Source organism: Lynx rufus, unplaced genomic scaffold, assembly GCF_022079265.1.
Source record: "Lynx rufus isolate CCGP_SWC_20201006 ecotype Redwood Valley unplaced genomic scaffold, mLynRuf1.p SCAF_28, whole genome shotgun sequence".
NCBI lineage: Eukaryota > Metazoa > Chordata > Mammalia > Carnivora > Felidae > Lynx > Lynx rufus.
Window position 1 is genome coordinate 8,829,587 of NW_025814843.1, and position 16,112 is coordinate 8,845,698.

The following is a 16,112-nucleotide window of genomic DNA, read 5'->3' on the forward strand; positions in this document are numbered from 1 at the left end:
TTCCACTACAATTCAAGACCACTGATGACACTGTCCTTTATTGAAACTCCCCTCAGTAATAGGACACTTTTCCTTCTGCCCTCCGCCCACCCTCCCCCACGCCCCCCGCCTCAAGCCCCTCTGGACTCCTTTCCCTTGGACACTCTCTTGTGTGTCTCATTCTACTTCCTACTGTCCCCACCAGCGCACTGGGGCTCACTCCTCTAGGTCATCCAGTGTGCCTCGTGTTCCTTCCTGCACAGCTCACGGACAGAGCTGGGATGTGAACCCCGGACAGACGAGCCCCGGAGTCAGCGTTCCCAACCACCGTGTGATGCTGCGTCAGGCCGGGAATCTGAGCTCACAACCATCAGTAGGCATCACCGGTGATGGACAAGCCGGTGGTGCATTTGCAGCACAGAGGGGCAGAAATGGGGATCAAGTGGCCAGGAGAGGCTGTGTGGAGCTCCGTATCTTCAGCTGCACCCTAGAGATGGAGGTCAGCAATGGAGGGCACGAGAGATGGTATTTTCGGAGAAAACGAGGGAGAGAGCCGTCTCAGTGCCAATGCAGTGCTCACCAAACGGCCACGAGGCCGACATTGGCCAGGTGTCTTAGCGGTCACATGCCAAGACCCGGCCTTCTAGAACTCCTACACTACGTGCCTCTTACTTGTAAAGGCCCAGCCCACCATGCCTCTTACTGAACCCTACCCTCCTCTCTTCTGTTTTTCTCCTCTCCTTCGACACCCCCTTCCCTTTTTCTCTGCTCCTGAAAGAAACCATCTTCCTACACCTTCACAAAGAGCAAAAACGATTTGGAAGCAAAGCAGGGAGAAGCAGGTGGCGACAAATTTTTTTTTTTTTTTTTAGGTTGGCCCCTGGTCTGCCGGGAGGTAGTGACAGGCCCGTGCCAGCTTCCCAGCAGGCCAGAGACGAAAGCCTGGCTACGGTGCCGACAGACAGAAGTGCTGTGGATAGTTCCTTCTGCAGCCAAAGAAGGGACGCGGTAGCCTTTCACGGTGTCAACATTCAACAACTGACCATCACCAGCTTTGCAAGGCTGGCTTCTAGAGAGACGCTGGCTGAGAAGCCAGACAGATAGAACTGTAGGTGCAAGGCAGAAGGTACCCAGGGGGGCCTGAGGACGGGATTCAAGTTCACGTACCTCGTCTGGCGCAAGGGGATAGGTAGTGACACACACAGGAAAGGATCGAAGGTGTTGCTCTGTTTCAGGCAGTGGGGACAGGTCAAGGAAGATCTGTGAGGGCCAAACACAGAGTTTCAAGGTCAATCACGTGCAGTCGAGAAGATCCTCAAGAAGTGAAATAAAGAATTATCGTACGATCCAGCAATTCCCCTGGTAGGTACATCCCCCAAAAGAGTTGAAAAGAGGTACTCAGGGGCACCTGGGTGGCTCAGTCGGTTAAGTGTCCGACTTCAGCTCAGGCCATGATCCCACGGTTCGTGAGTTTGAGTCCCACATCGGACTCTGTGCTGACAGTTCAGAGCCCGGAGCCTGCTTCGGATTCTGTGTCTCCCTCTCTCTCTCTGACCCTCCCCCATTCATGCTCTGTCTCTCTGCATCCCTCAAAAAATAAAAGAAAGAAAGAAAGAAAGAAAGAAAGAAAGAAAGAAAGAAAGAAAGAAAGAAAGAAAACAGGTGCTCATACAAATACTTGTGCACAAATGTTCACAACAGCATTATTCACAATAGCCAAAAGGTAGAAACAACCCAAATGCCCATCAGTGGCTAAATGGATAAATCCAGAATAGGTAAAGCCACAGAGACAGAAAACAGATTGGAGGATGCCAGGGGCGGGGAGGAAGGCTTAACGGGGTATCCAGTTTTCTTTCTGGTGATGAAAATGGTGAGGAGCTAGACAGAGGTGGTGGTTACACAGGACTGTGAACGTCCATGCGGTGAAACTGTACCCTTTTATTTTTATTTTTTTTAATGTTTATTTATTGTTAAGAGAGAAAGAGCGCAAGCAGGGGAGGGGCAGAGACAGAGGGAGACACAGAATCCGAAGCAGGCTCCAGGCTCCGAGCTGTCGGCACAGAGCCCCACGCGGGGCCTCGAACCCACGGACCTCGAGATCATGACCCAAGCCGAAGTCTGCCGCTTCACTGACTGAGCCACCCAGAGGTTCCCAAAAAGTACACTTTTAAATTGTTGATTTTACGTTATGGAACTTTCACCTCAATTTTTCAAGGAAGGAAAAAAAGTTTAATTGCACACGTTAGCGCACTGAGAACGGGAAGGGAAGCGAACACCCCTCGAGAGAGAAACGGCATGATGGCTCACAACCTGGAAGGCATCTCAGGACCATCTCCTCCCCTGGTTCTCAGCCTCAGTGTGTCCCAGAATCACAGAGGAAGCTTTCCTAAAAACGCAAATGTCTCGGCCCTTTTCCCATAGATTTTGTTTCAAGGGAGGCAGGGAAAGAGGCTCGGGCATCAGGATGTCAACAGCTCTCCCGGGGACACTAGTGTTCAGCCAGAACGTGGAACCACTGAGGGAGTCCACCCTCCTGATTGTACCAGTGAGGAAACAGAGTTCAGAAAAAAGCGCCTAATAGCTAAATAGCTAATATTGTAACAGGGTTTACTATGAATTGGGCATTGTTCCAACCACTGTGAGTATAATAACTCACTACCCATAGCCGCCAGTATTATTCCCATTTTGCAGATGAGAAGACTAAGCACAGAGAAGTTAAGCAACGGTCCCAAGGACACACAGCTCTTAAGCGGCAGAGCAAAGCTCAGGTTCCAGGGTCCAAGTTCATCACCATTCCTGCTGTCTTTAGTATAAACGAATGAGGGACATCAACTGTTTCAGAGAAGTTATGGGGCGCCTGAGTGGCTCAGTGTCCGACTTCGGCTCAGGTCATGATCTCGCGGTTTGTGAGTGCGAGCCCCATGTCGAGCTCTGTGCTGACAGCTCAGAGCCTGGAGCCTGTTTCAGATTCTGTGTCTCCCTCTCTCTCTACCCCTCCCCCACTCACGCTCTGTCTCTGTCCCTCAAAAATGAATAGACAATAAAAAAAAATTGTTTCAGAGAAGTTATACACACAGTATACTTATATTCTCTAAACTTTTTCAAACTAAACACTCCCTCACTTAAGCATGTGGTCCCTGAAAATCAAGTGCAACTTTTATATTCCCCACGGGTACTCCAGTTTTATTTCCTTAATCTTGTGATGCATTCTTCCAAGATGTAAGGGATTTCTGGACGCTGCGTGCCTTGTCCTAAAATCTACACTGCTTTCTTCCTTGGGAATAAGGAACACCACCCAGCTGACGGCCGTGCTCTTACACCGGTCAGCAAGGAAACCGGGGCTGGGATCACGGGCTGGTTTCCAGAGTCTCTGCACAGAGCACCAGCTCAGCTTGAGTGGTTTCCCTGGGAGCAGACCAAATGGGAAAAACCAGGGACAAGCAAGAAGGCCTGAGGATTTCAGGGTGCGGGCGCAGGTGACCCTGAGTGAGCTGGCCAGAGCAGGTCAGCTCTCCTGGGTACAAGTTAACAGCCATCCATGACTTCTGAAAACAGACCTGAGACTTTAACGTCCAATAACTCTGGGAAATTTCCCTTTGGGAAAACCATAGAAATGTCCTGGTAAAAAACGGTGTATACCAGGCATCGAGCTCCAGAGAGAAGGGGGACCTGGCGTTTGTGGGGTCCCCTCTGCCACCCTGTTTCTCCGGATCCGTCTCCCACCTTTACCCATCATGTACCTAGATTGAAGTAAGCCCGGAGGATGTATTTTTGTCACTGGGAAATTTCCAAATCCCGGTTTTTGCAGTTAAGCAAACAAATGAAAAAGAATATTTTTCTTTGAGTTATCCACTGTGTTAAGTCTACAAAAGCTAAGCGAAGCAAAACGTATGGTCTTCAGAATAGACTGCGGAAGGGATGTGAAATACACCTGTTTTTCAAAGACGAGTAATGACAACAGAGTGAATGGGACCCACAGATCAGGGAGAGAGAAGACTCTGGACGTTTCCAGGCTTCAGCCACCCTGACACGTGACCTCAAGAGACCTTCTAACCTCACCATGTCTTCACCATCCCTGCCGGCCATTTGCAGCCCTGTCCTATTGTCCCCCAAGCTCTCACGGGGTAGGGAGTGGGGGAGGGGGCAGAAAACCACCCTGCTGCCCTTCACGGCTCCCTCAGGGCTAGAACCCTGGGTTTCATCACTTACACGTAAGTCCCAGTGCTCATCCTCACAAATGGCCTCCTTAATGCCCATCCCCCATCTAGCCCCCCCCAACCCTGTTTGTTCTCTATCTTTAAGAGTCTCTTATGGTTTGTTTCCTTCTCCCCGCTACCCGCCCCCCCAGCCCCTTCCCATATATTCATCTATTTTGTGTCTTAAATTCCATCAAATTGCTTCCAACGCAAAAGCCAACCTGGGGAGCCACCAAGAAGCCTCAGAACTGCCCTTGGCTTTCCGCCAAGTATAAATGCCCAGAAGTGAGCCCCGGGCCCTTGATGATGCCCTACTCCGACCTCTCCCTGCGGCCGCAGACACACCCTACCCCTCACGCCCGCCCTGCGCCACCTGCTCCCAGGACAGAGGATCTGATGTCTCCACCGGCAATGGTGACTCTGAGGACACACAGGTAAGATGTCACCTCTCGGAGATCGGCTGTGAGAAAGCCTTCACAAACACGCTCGGCCATAGGGGAAATGCTGCCTGTTACGGGGACCAGGTAAGACTTCTCTGCGAATAAAAGCCAGGAGCCCCGAAGAAACGAATACACGCAGGTGCGCATGCGCATACCCACAGGCGCGCATGCGCACGCACACCCCCCCAGCAGGTGCACTCCCACGGCCTCCCCGCCTGTGGCCCAAACTCCAACACAGCGGCGCTCCGCGGTTATGAAGCTCACGGAGGTTTTTTTAGGTTGTGGTACGAACCATATGGAATAACTGATTATTTTCCCTGTAGCCCGTAACCTCCAGCACCCTGAGGCCAAAGCCAAAGCCGAAAACCCAACACCCTAAAAGGGAGGCGGCACCCTCACTGCATGGGGGTCTCTGAATTCACCCACAGTGAATCCTCTCTTAAAGAAGGCCGATACAGCGGCGACTTTCCATCCTCAGCAAGCCCTCCCTGAAGAGTGCCCAAGGCCTCAGGAAACACCACCAGCTTGGAGCTGGTATCCATTGGCCACTCTAGAAAATCGCTTCCCAGAGCTCAAAAGCCCTCGCCCAGACGGACATCCCTAACTGTATTTTTTTCTTTACTACAGACTATCAGGCACAAAGCAGGTATTTTCAGCTGTCACCGGTCCCCCCCTTTTTTTTCTTTTTAGCTTGAACACCTCAGTTGTTACTCTTCATCCTACAGTAATCTACCCAGAGAGCGCTTGCGGTCTTGAATATATCTGATCGGCTTGAAGTCAGTTGCTCAGGAATCATGCCCTGACTCAGCCCACGCCGATCACAGACCGTGTGATCACGTGATTTAAAATAAGAAAATACATATTTGGTTTTGGTCCTGGTTCCTGGCATAGGGCTCCTAAAACTCTTGGAATTACCTAAAAGATGGGAGCCAGAAGGACAAAAGGGCCACCTTTCAACCACACCTGAGTTATATTACTGAGGGGACTCGGGGACAGTCCCAGACACCTGAGGATGAGGGCCGGGGGCCAGGGGAAACAGTTGGGGGCGGGGGAGGGGGTTGGAAGTTTCAGTCCCGCCCCTCCACTTCCAAGGGAGGAAAGGAGGACCAGAGGTTGAATGAATCACTAGGGATCAATGGTGTAATCAATCACACCAAGGTAAGGAGGCCTACAGAAAAAAACGCTCCCAGGAGAGGTCTGGAGAGCTTCCAGACTGGTGAACACGTGGGGGTCCTGGGGCAACGGCGCACCCGGAGAGGGCAGGGAAACCCTGCACCGGCTGCCACACACCTTGCCGGAAGCATCTTTTCCGTCTGGCTGTTCAGAGTTGTATCCTTTTACAATGAGTTGCTGATCTAGGGAGTTAACCGTTTGCCTGAGTCCTGTGAGCAGCTCTAGCAAGTGACCGAACGTGAGGAGGGGGCCCTGGGGACCTCTGGTCTGTAGCCGGCCAGTCAAAGCATAGGTGACAGCTCGGGACTTGGGGCAGGGGGTGGGGGGGGGACTCTTGCCTGGTGGGGGGAGCAGTCTCGTGGGACTGAGCTCTTAAGCTGTGGGATCGGACGCTGTGTCCAGGTAAACAGTGTCCGGAACGGAGTCACCCTGGAGGACACTCAGGTGGTGTCCACAGAGAACTGCAGGATTGCCTGGTGTGGGGAAAACGCCCACGCGCCTGGTGCGGGAGGGTCTGTAGGCGGGGTAGGAGGAGAGAGGGGTGTAAAGAAAACAAGACTTTTTTCCTTTCACACCTGTAACACGCATCTCAAAGCACCTGGCAGTGATAACGCCCCATAAAATCCCAGGAGGCACCCTAGATTCCTCCCTTTCTCTCAGGCCCTCCCCTTGCACTCTTAGAGTCATGAACGAGACCTGTTGAGTCTACATCCAGAACACGTTCCAGCCCATGCACTCCTCTCCATCTTCCCTGCTACACCACCCCCCCCTGGGGGGGTCTCATGCACCATCACTCTCCCACCATAGTCCCTCAGCCACACCCCGCTTCAAAGGTTGCAGTGGCTTCCTGTGCCCTTCAGACGGAAGCCCACACTTGGACAGGACACCTTAGACACGTCCCCCGTCCACCTCTCCAGCCTCACCTCCCACCCCTCCCCACCTGGCTGCTCCCTTGGCCTTTCTGTCCCTCGATGTGCCAACATCATTCCAACCCCGGGCCCTTTGCCTCTGCATTTTCCTCTGCCTGCATGACCTTGTCCTCAGAGATGCGAATAGCTGATTCACTGTCTCTACGTTCTCAGCTCAAATGTCCCCTCTATTGAGAAGCCTTCCCAGACCTTTCTGATTACCTTATCTAGAGCTGGCCGCCTCCCACCCCCCCACATCCCAAGCTGTGTCTTATCATTTCAATTATCACTACCTCAAAGAGCTGCTGTGACGTGTGTGAGCGTTACCCAACACCTCCCCCAGCAGAACGTGAGCTCCTTGAGAACAGGGGCTGTGCCTGGTTCACGGCTGGACTCTGGCACCGAGAAGGAAGGGGCTCGTAGCAGGTTAAACAGTAAATATCTCGGGCATCTCTAGAATCGAATAGCTAGAGAGCATGTGGGGTCTTTGGTTGGAATTTCTCTCTCGTGGCCAAGGAGCGATGCTCCTGGCTGTAACGGGTGGACCATGCACCACAGCCAACTCTCAGATACTTGAAAGAAGGAAAGAAAGAGAGCATGCGTGCACAAGAGAGGAAGAGGGAAGAGAGAACGCTATGAGCCAAGAAATAAGTAAGTTGGTTGTGCAAAGACACCAACGAGGGGTACCTGGTGTCCCTTCCCCGCAGTCTAACTGACCCTGGCCTTAGGCTCCCCTTTCCCTCCTTCTAGCTGTTCTTTTCTCCTCCTCTCTTCTTCTTCTCCTGTCCCATTTTTGTTTCAAGCAGCCTCTGCTCTGGGCACCTGAAGATAAATAAGGCAGACACCCTGCACGTAGCTTTCATGGCTAGCCATGAAATCTAGGTTCCCTCCAGTATGCACACCGCATCTCTTGGGAAATAAACGGGCCTTACTTCATGCACAACAATAAAACGTAGACTCGTTTCGGAGCGTTTTTAAGTACCCAGTAGGCTAAGCAACCAAGGACTGTGTCACCAAGAGGAGGTTGTCTGTAACCGATGGTTTCCCCTGCATCCTGATTATCTGTTCTTGCTGAATATGCTCCCGCCCATTCGATCCTATTCAGCCTTCGGAGCCCCCATCAAAAGGCACACCTCCTCCAAGAAAGCCCAGGGAGGTTTCTTCCCCACTTGAGACTGCTCACTGCAATCAATGTCTCATGAAAACATTATAGTACTTGGAAATACGCTGTCTTATAGGAATCTCTCAGCTGTCACAGATAGAAGAGCCCAAGGAGAAGTTTTCTGAGCAAAGCCTGCATAATTATATATATACATAACATATACATATACATATACACATATATACATACATATATACATATATACATATACATACATATACATACATACATATATACATGTATATACATATATATATTTTACATCCTCCACGCTGATGGGAAATCTCGAACTTGAAATTACTTGGTAAACTGAACAACCTCTCAGTGATCGCCTGCGGGCGAAACCCTGGCCTCCGCATTCACACTCTGTTAGAACCCCCTTCAAGAGGAGACGGGAGACCCAGGAGCCAGCAAGAAGGGAAGGAAGAAATCCTAACGGCCAGAGACAACAAGGAGTGAGGGGCTGCCTGGGATTTCCAATGGGAGAGAGAAGGGTTGTCTTGTGTTCCTGTTGTTGTGCAATCTCGGGGCAGCGTGGCGATGGGAGGCCAGTTACCAGCAGCTAAGTCTGGGCGATCCCTGCTAAGCACACCCCACCCTTACCTAGATTCTTACCTATACTGGGCTTGAAAGTGGCTTTGCACAAAGCTTTGGCCTAGGGGAAGCTGAGCCGATGGGGACAGGAGGTGCTCAGGGGTTCTGCTGGCTTCAGGCTGAGGCTGCAAAGAAATGAGGGAAGGAAGCAAGATTAGGCACAGACCAGTGAGCCCTGGCCTCCTCCTGGGCCCGCTTCACCCCTCCCTGGGCCAGGACTCTGCAGGACCTGACCCCTCTGGGGAGTCCCCCACAATTTACTGCTCCGCCAGTCTCTAGACCTCCCAGACCCCCTCACGCACAGAAGGTGCTGAATGAGCAGAGCCGAGGCGTGAGCCCTGGGAGCTCCCACACGCTCAGCCAGACTCAGCTCCGATCTCTGGAGCGACTGCCCTGTTCTTCTCTCCATCCTGCTGGGCCCCGTGTGTCTACGCCTCCTGCGCCTTTTGCTGGGCATGCTGCCACCACTCAATGCGTCCACACCACATCTCCCATCTTCCGGCTGCTAAACCGCCCCATCCGCCTCTCCGCGGGAGCCAGTCTTCATGCGAGCCCCAGACAAACTAGGCTTCATGCCCTGGCATCATGTGGAAGCTCCCTTCACCCCACGTCGATCCTACCACGCCCCTCCGTGCTGCCCCTTCTGTGTTCACTTGTTACTGCTGATGGCTGCAGGAGCAAATTCCCACACGCTGCGGGCTGAAAACAGCAGAAATGTATTCTCTCACAGTTCCGGAGGCCAGACAGCCAAGATCAGCATCCCCAGGCCCCAGAGCAGGCGTCAGCAAGGCCACGCTCCCCGCAGAGGCTCTAGGGGAAGCCTTGCCTCTCACGGCCTCTGGCGGCTGCAGAATCGTGGCTTGTGGCCCCATCACCCCAGGCTGTAAGCCCAGCATTTTGGAAGAGCCAAGGAAAGAGCTGAGGAAAAAGGAACACGTGTGAAGTGTTCAGAGGGAAGTATACCAAGGTCCAAAATTTAATTTCAAATCCATCAAGGGGCGCCTGGGTGGCTCAGTCAGTTGAGCGTCCGACCTTGGCTCAGGTCATGATCTCGCGGTGTGTGAGTTCGAGCCCCACGTCGGGCTCTGTGCTGACGGCTTGGAGCCTGGAGCCTGCTTCCCATTCTGTGTCTCCCCTTTTCAATGCCCTACCCAGTTCAGTAAACAGCACACTAGCAGGATTAAGAATCAGCCTCCAGGGGGCGCCTGAGTGGCTCAGTAGGTTGAGCCTCTGACTTCAGCTCATGACGTGATCTCGAGGTTCATGAGTTCAAGCCCCAGATCGGACTCACTGCTGTCAGCACAGAGCCTGCTTCGGATCCTCTGCCCTCCTCTCTCTGCCCCTCTCCCACTTGCACTCTCTCTCTCTCTCTCTCAAAAAAAAAAAAAAAGATTTAGCCTCCAGGCTCTGGCTGCCTGGATTCCAATCTCTGCCCTGGTACTTTGCTGGGAGAGCTGCAAAAAAAAAAAACCTCTAACACGGCTCACCGGGGACGGCGGTGGGCAGGATCGCCCAGGGTGGGGTCCAGAAGGAGAAAATCCTGAGCGAGGCTGGGCTGAGAGGCAGCAGAGTGGTTCCAGAAGTGTGGACCTGGAGGTCAGAGCTGGCTGGCTCTACTCTGCTAACCAAGCGACCCTGAGCATCTCTCTGAGCCTCGTTCCACATCTAAAAGAGTCACACATCCACCTCACCTCACTATGCCACCATTCAAATAGAAAAACTGATGTGTGTGTCCTGCAGGGCGCATAGTAGGTGCTTAATAAACGGTACCTTCTTGGGCCTTTTCCTTGCCCCGTCCCGTTCCTAATTCTGCAAGAGTGCAAGTGCTATAAAATGAATTGCCAAAAAGACGGTCTGTGCGAAAGTGTCTACAGGACGGTAAAAATAAGCCCTTTTCGCCGGATCTGAGAATCATTCCGATGACAGAGAAGAAAGCGGTCCCTGTGTTTTCTATTCCAGTTTCAAATAAACCTAGCTTCTATGGCCTTCACAGGTCTTGAAACAGAAATAACCTCAAAAAGAAAAAAAGAATTGCTCTGGCCCTCTCCTTGCAAGAGGGAAAATGAAGTTTCGTGTCAGCTCGCTCCTGACCTTCAAGCGTCCCCAGCCGGGCCTCCACAGGCAGCCCAATTTTCCGAGAGAGCAAATTTCAGGATTTTGACCCCACCGACCCCCCACCCCCGGGGCACATTTGGCAATATCTAGAGACATCTTTGGTTGTGAGTCACGACCTGTGGGGAGAAGAATGCTTACAAATGCATATCGCACAGGGCAGCCCCCACAGCAAAGAGTTATCTGGCCCCAGTGCAGAAGTTGACAAACCCTGAGTCACATTTCCTAGATGTGGACGCTGACTCTCCTACGTACTTGCTGTGTGGCTTGGGGCAAGTTACTTAACCTCTCTGTGATCTTCTCCGCCCTTAAGCCCAGTGCCTTTTCCAACCATCAAAGGACAGAAGAGGGAGACTGAAAGGCAACTGTCTAGCTAGCCCTGGACTTTCCAGGTAGGAAGAGCCGCCAGGCACAGCCAGGGAGGGGGCAGCGGTGGCGAGGGGGGACACAGGACAAGACGCCTTCCCTGTGCAGCCAGAAGGAAGCCGGTCTTGTAGTGTCCTCTCATCTCTGCTGGGGAACTGAGGAGGCACGAGACACCGTGATAAGGAAAGAGATCCTGTGCACTTTGAAACAGACTCGGGTTCCATTCTATTTCCCCCAAGTAAAAGTTAGGTGACCTTGGGCAACTTCCTTAACCTAAGTCTTCATTCACTATAAAACCCGAGCCACCCTTACAAACGGTAGAGGCTGACACCTATGTAACCGATTCAAACACTCAGGAGTTTGGTGAATGTTCTTATGTGTCAGTAGTGGAATAAGCACGAAAGGCATCAAGTTAGATGCACGACAGGAACAAATTATTCACAACCCAGGCGTGTCCAATCAGAATATTCCATTCTGCGGGCCACCTGCCCAGCAATGGACATGTGAACCTCACTGGGACAATCAGATCCTTCCCTGAGTGTTTTTCTGAATCTCTAAAGACTACGTGACCCTCTTGCCATCACAAGAGCACAGCTGGTCTGAGAATGAAGCCCACAAAGCATAGAGAGCCAAAGACCCAGTGACATCATCTGAGTCCCTGGATCTAGCCTTACCTGAAGCAGGTACAAGCCTGGGATCACAAGTTTATAACATACCGTTGGCATTTATAAAGCCAATAAATGCCCTTTCCTTAAGTTGGATCCAGTTAAATTCCTGTCACTTGCAACTAAAAGGGTCTTAATAAGATGAACAGAAAATCACTGTGCATAAAAGAATAAACAGCCATAATCCCACAACCCAGAAACACAATCCCCCAAAACACCATAACTTTGGAGTGTGTGGTCCTCCTAGGTTTTGCGGTGGTGATGTTTTTACTTTCCTTTATGTGTTTAGGGGTGGCTGGGGTGGCTTTTGTTAAGATAAGAACACAGGCTTTCAAGCTGGACCCCTTGTACTTGAACCCTGACTCTGTCCCTTCTTCAGCTGTGTTGCTTTGGGAAGGTTACTCAACCTGATTCTTGGTTTACTCGTACATGCGATGGAGATAATGATCCTAGCAGCACTCCATCAACGACAAGTTACTCAGTATATAAGGCACCCAAGACGTGATCTGAGGGGCACCGTGCAATCACTACTTCCCTTGTTCCCTGTATTCGGCAACCTGTTGTCCTGAGCAGAAGGGACGGATTTTCCAGCTCTGACAAACTCTTAGCTTTTAATGACATTACACTGCTTAAAATAGGTCTAATCTTATTTGAGACATCTATGGTTATGCCCTCCTTTTCTTAAAGTTCCAACTCGTTGTCTTAAAAGAGAAAGGAACATGGGGCGCCTGGGTGGCTCAGTTGGTTAAGCATCTGACTTCAGCTCAGATCACGATCTCGTGGTTCATGAGTTCGAGCCCCACGTTGGGCTCTGTGCTGACAGCCGAGAGCCTGCTTCAGATTCTATATCTCCCTGTCTCTCTGTCCCTTCCCCTGCTCTCTCTCTCTCTCAACAATAAACAAACATTAAAAAAAATTTTTTTTAACAGTAGTTAAGGTATACAACATGATGCCTTGGTATATGCATACATAGCAAAACGATGCCATAGTCCAAGTAGTTCACATATCCGTCTCCTTGGTTACCTTTCTGTGTGCGGTGAGAGCCCCTGAAATCTAGTCTCTTAGCAAATTTCCAGTATTTGAGACAGGGTGATTATCTATAGCCATCAGGAGTGTGTTAGACGTCTAGACTTTCATTCTACAAGACTGTGACCTCTATTCCTTCACTATTACTCTAGTATGATGGGCTCCAAGCAAATAACAAAGGGGTGGGAAGGGGACAGCCCGAAAGACCCACTTCCGGGTTTTTTTTTTTTAATTGATTCATGAGAAGCATGGGAACTTAAAACAAAACCAGTAAAGTACTTCTTGTGACTGCATCTGGATCAGTGTTGAGACACATCCCAAGCAACCTGTGCCTGGTTAATTACCAAAGCTTGTGAAACCTTTGTAAATTACAGCAGATTCTTCATAGACATTGGTTTTTTTTTTTTCATTATTATTAGTTGTATTTTTTTTAATTTACATCCAAATTAGTTAGCATATATCTTCATGGACATTGTTAAAATAACTTTGTTGGGGCGCCTGAGCGGCTCTGTCGGTTATGCGTCCAACTTCAGCTCAGGTCATGATCTCACGGTTCGTGGGTTTCAACCCCGCATTGGGCTCTGTGCTGACAGTTCAAAGCCTGGAGGCTGCTTTGGATTCTGTGTTTCCCTCTCTCTGCCCCTCCCCCACTCATGCTCTCAATCTCTCTCTCTCTCTCTCTCCCCCTCTCTCAAAAATAAACATTTTTTAAAAATTAAAAAAAGAACTTTGCTCACTTGCTTTGACTTTTTTTCCCCCTAATGTTTATTTATTTATTTTTGAGAGAAGGAGAGAGACAAAGCACGAGGAGAGGAGGGGCAGAGAGAGAGAGAAGGAGAGAGAGAATCCCAAGCAGGCTCTGTGCTGCCAGGGTAGAGCCCAGTGTGGGGCTCGATCTCACGGACCATAAGACCATGACCTGAGCCGAAATCAAGAGTCGGAGGCTTAACTGACTGAGCCACCCAGGCGCCCCCTCTTGCTTTGACTTTCTTAAGTGAGAAATAAAAGACCATTAGAGCAGAACCTATCATTAATCTTCATTTAGCAAAGCCTACAGAGAATACAGCTGATAAATCAACTGTGAGATATAGATATAGATATAGATATAGATATAGATATAGATATATAGATATCTCTCTCTCTACATATATATATAAACTGTGGCTATTAGAAACAATTTAGTGCTTTCTTACTCCCAAAGGTTGGGGGTTCCATTAAAATGTGGGAATGCTAAGAGTACACGTGCAGTCATCCATCCTGTCTTGAGAAGAAAGGTTGAGAAATCCTGTTCTATGGGGTATATCACCCAGGAAGCAGTGATAGACATAAAATGGTATCTTCTCAAAATAATAAGGAACAGTATTCAGGGCCTCAGATGGCCATACTAATGCACAGAATATAGACAAAAAGGAGATGTTTCAAACTTTATAATTTTAATTTTATGTTGGAGAGAGAAAAAGTATCTTAACCAGGCTCCACACTCAGTGCAGAACCTGACATGGGGCTCGATCCCATGACCCTGGGATCATGACCTGAGCTGAAACCAAGAGTCGGACACTGAGCCACCCAGGTGCCCTGAGATTTTGCGAACTATAAAATGAAAGGAGGGGCTCAGTCGGTTGAGCGTCCGACTTCGGCTCAGGTCACGATCTCGCGGTCCGTGAGTTCGAGCCTCGCGTCGGGCTCTGTGCTGACGGCTCGGAGCCTGGAACCTGCTTCGGATTCTGCATCTCCCTCTCTCTCTGCCCCTCCCCCACTCATGCGCTGTCTCTGTTTCTCTCAACAATAAATAAACATTTGAAAAAAAAAAAAAAGGAAGAAAAGAAAGAGTGGCCAACCTTCTCGGACCCAGGCCCTCGGGAGGAGACTTCCAAGTCCTCGTGCACACGGTCCAGAAGCCAGAGCAGGAACTCCAGGGCGTCGTGCTGGGCATTGCCTTGGAACTGAGAGCCGTACTTGGAAACAGCATTCTGACAAGAAAGTAGAAAAGCAGAGGGTCCGTTTAGCCCCGTAGTCACCCAAGTCAGGGCCTAGAGGCACCAAGTCTAGCAGCCGTCGCTATTCAGCCCTGAGCAGGGCTGACAACCTGGGAAACGGTATAGGGGGACTGGGCGCCTGGGTGGCTCAGTCGGTTAAGCATCCAACTTCAGCTCAGGTCATGGTCTCAGTCTGTGAGCTCGAGCCCTGCTCTGTGCTGACAGTTCGGAGCCTGGATCCTGCTTCGGATTCTGTGTCTCCCTCTCTCTGCCCCTCCCCGCTTGCACTCTGTCTCTGTCTCTCTCTCAAAAATAAATAAACATTAACAAAAAATAAAATTATAAAATTTAAAAGAAATGGCATGGGGTAAGAACTTTCCCACCAAAGCCTGCCCTTGGGGGGCAGTGTCCCCAAATGCTAGAAGGGTGTTCTGTATACAAGGCACCTTGTTCCCGGCCCCTGACCCCCCGGAAAAACTACTAACAGACATCCCGTCCTTTGAAAAGCCACAGGGCTGTCTTGGCTGAGTATTTGGATGCTGTCAGCCATCTGTCCTTCTGGAAGCTCTTGTCCCTTGATTGCGAGGGCACACGTTCCCCTGGCCCCCTCCATCAGTCTGTTTCCACCCTGCCCCTCTGTGCCCCCACCCCCGCTGGGGAAAGCACCTTGCCCTCCTCTCTCCGTCGGTGATAAATCCGCTCCCAAGGCTTCAGCTATGTCTCGTGAATGACCGCAGGGCGTGCTGAAGGACGTGGCCCTGAACACGGCCCTGCACACGGCTCCCTTACTGTCTCTTTCTAGCAGGTGTGAAATTAAACTTCTGTGCTTAGATCACATGATGGCTGGACCAGCCCCTCGCCCCTTTCACAAATACTGATTTAGTGCCTACCATGTGCCAGATACTATTGTAGGGACCACAACAGTGAACAAGGTACATGAGAGCCACGGGCACTGACGTTCCTCTGCCCTTCTGGGAAACTGTGTCACAACCTCATCACTTTCTCCTATTTTTTTAATTCTTTTTTTTTTATGTTTATTTATTTAGAGATTCAGAGTGTAAGCAGGGGAGGGGCAGAGAGAGCGGGAGAGAGAGAATCCCAAGCTGACGGTGCAGAGCCCTATGCGGGGCTTGAACTCGCAAAACGCAATCAACTTGAACTTCAGCTGAGATCAAGAGACGTTTAACCGACTGAGCCACCCAGGTGCCCCACAACTTAAATCATTTTCTATGTGAATGCGTATTCCAGTTGTTTTAAAGGTTTATTTCAAAGGGTAATATATGCACATACTTAAAGAAAAGGATGATAATGGAAAGTCTTACCTCCACCCAGCCCCCATCTCTGGGTGCCTGTCCCCAGAGGGAGGCCACCCTTAGCATTTTTTTTAAAGCATCTTTCCAAGGAAATTAAAAAAGAATTTTTTTAAGTTTGGTTTGAGAGAGAGAGAGAGAGAGAGCACACGAGAGCAGGAGAGGGGCAGAGAAAGAAGGAAAGGGAATTCCAAGCAAGATTTGA

The 16,112-nt window shown here is 50.4% G+C and overlaps 1 protein-coding gene across 2 annotated transcripts in view; it reads right to left on the reverse strand.

The window, feature by feature from the left end:
- Nucleotides 1–16,112, reverse strand: part of USP43 (ubiquitin specific peptidase 43) — a 61,909-nt gene that overhangs the window by 35,767 nt on the left and 10,030 nt on the right. For both annotated transcript variants that reach the window (XM_047090118.1, XM_047090117.1), the window contains exons 2-4: nt 14,460–14,591; nt 8,474–8,577; nt 1,147–1,239 (exon numbers count right to left, since the gene is read on the reverse strand). In XM_047090118.1, coding sequence (XP_046946074.1) covers nt 1,147–1,239; nt 8,474–8,577; nt 14,460–14,591 — 329 coding nt within the window. The remainder of the gene's footprint in view (nt 1–1,146; nt 1,240–8,473; nt 8,578–14,459; nt 14,592–16,112) is intronic.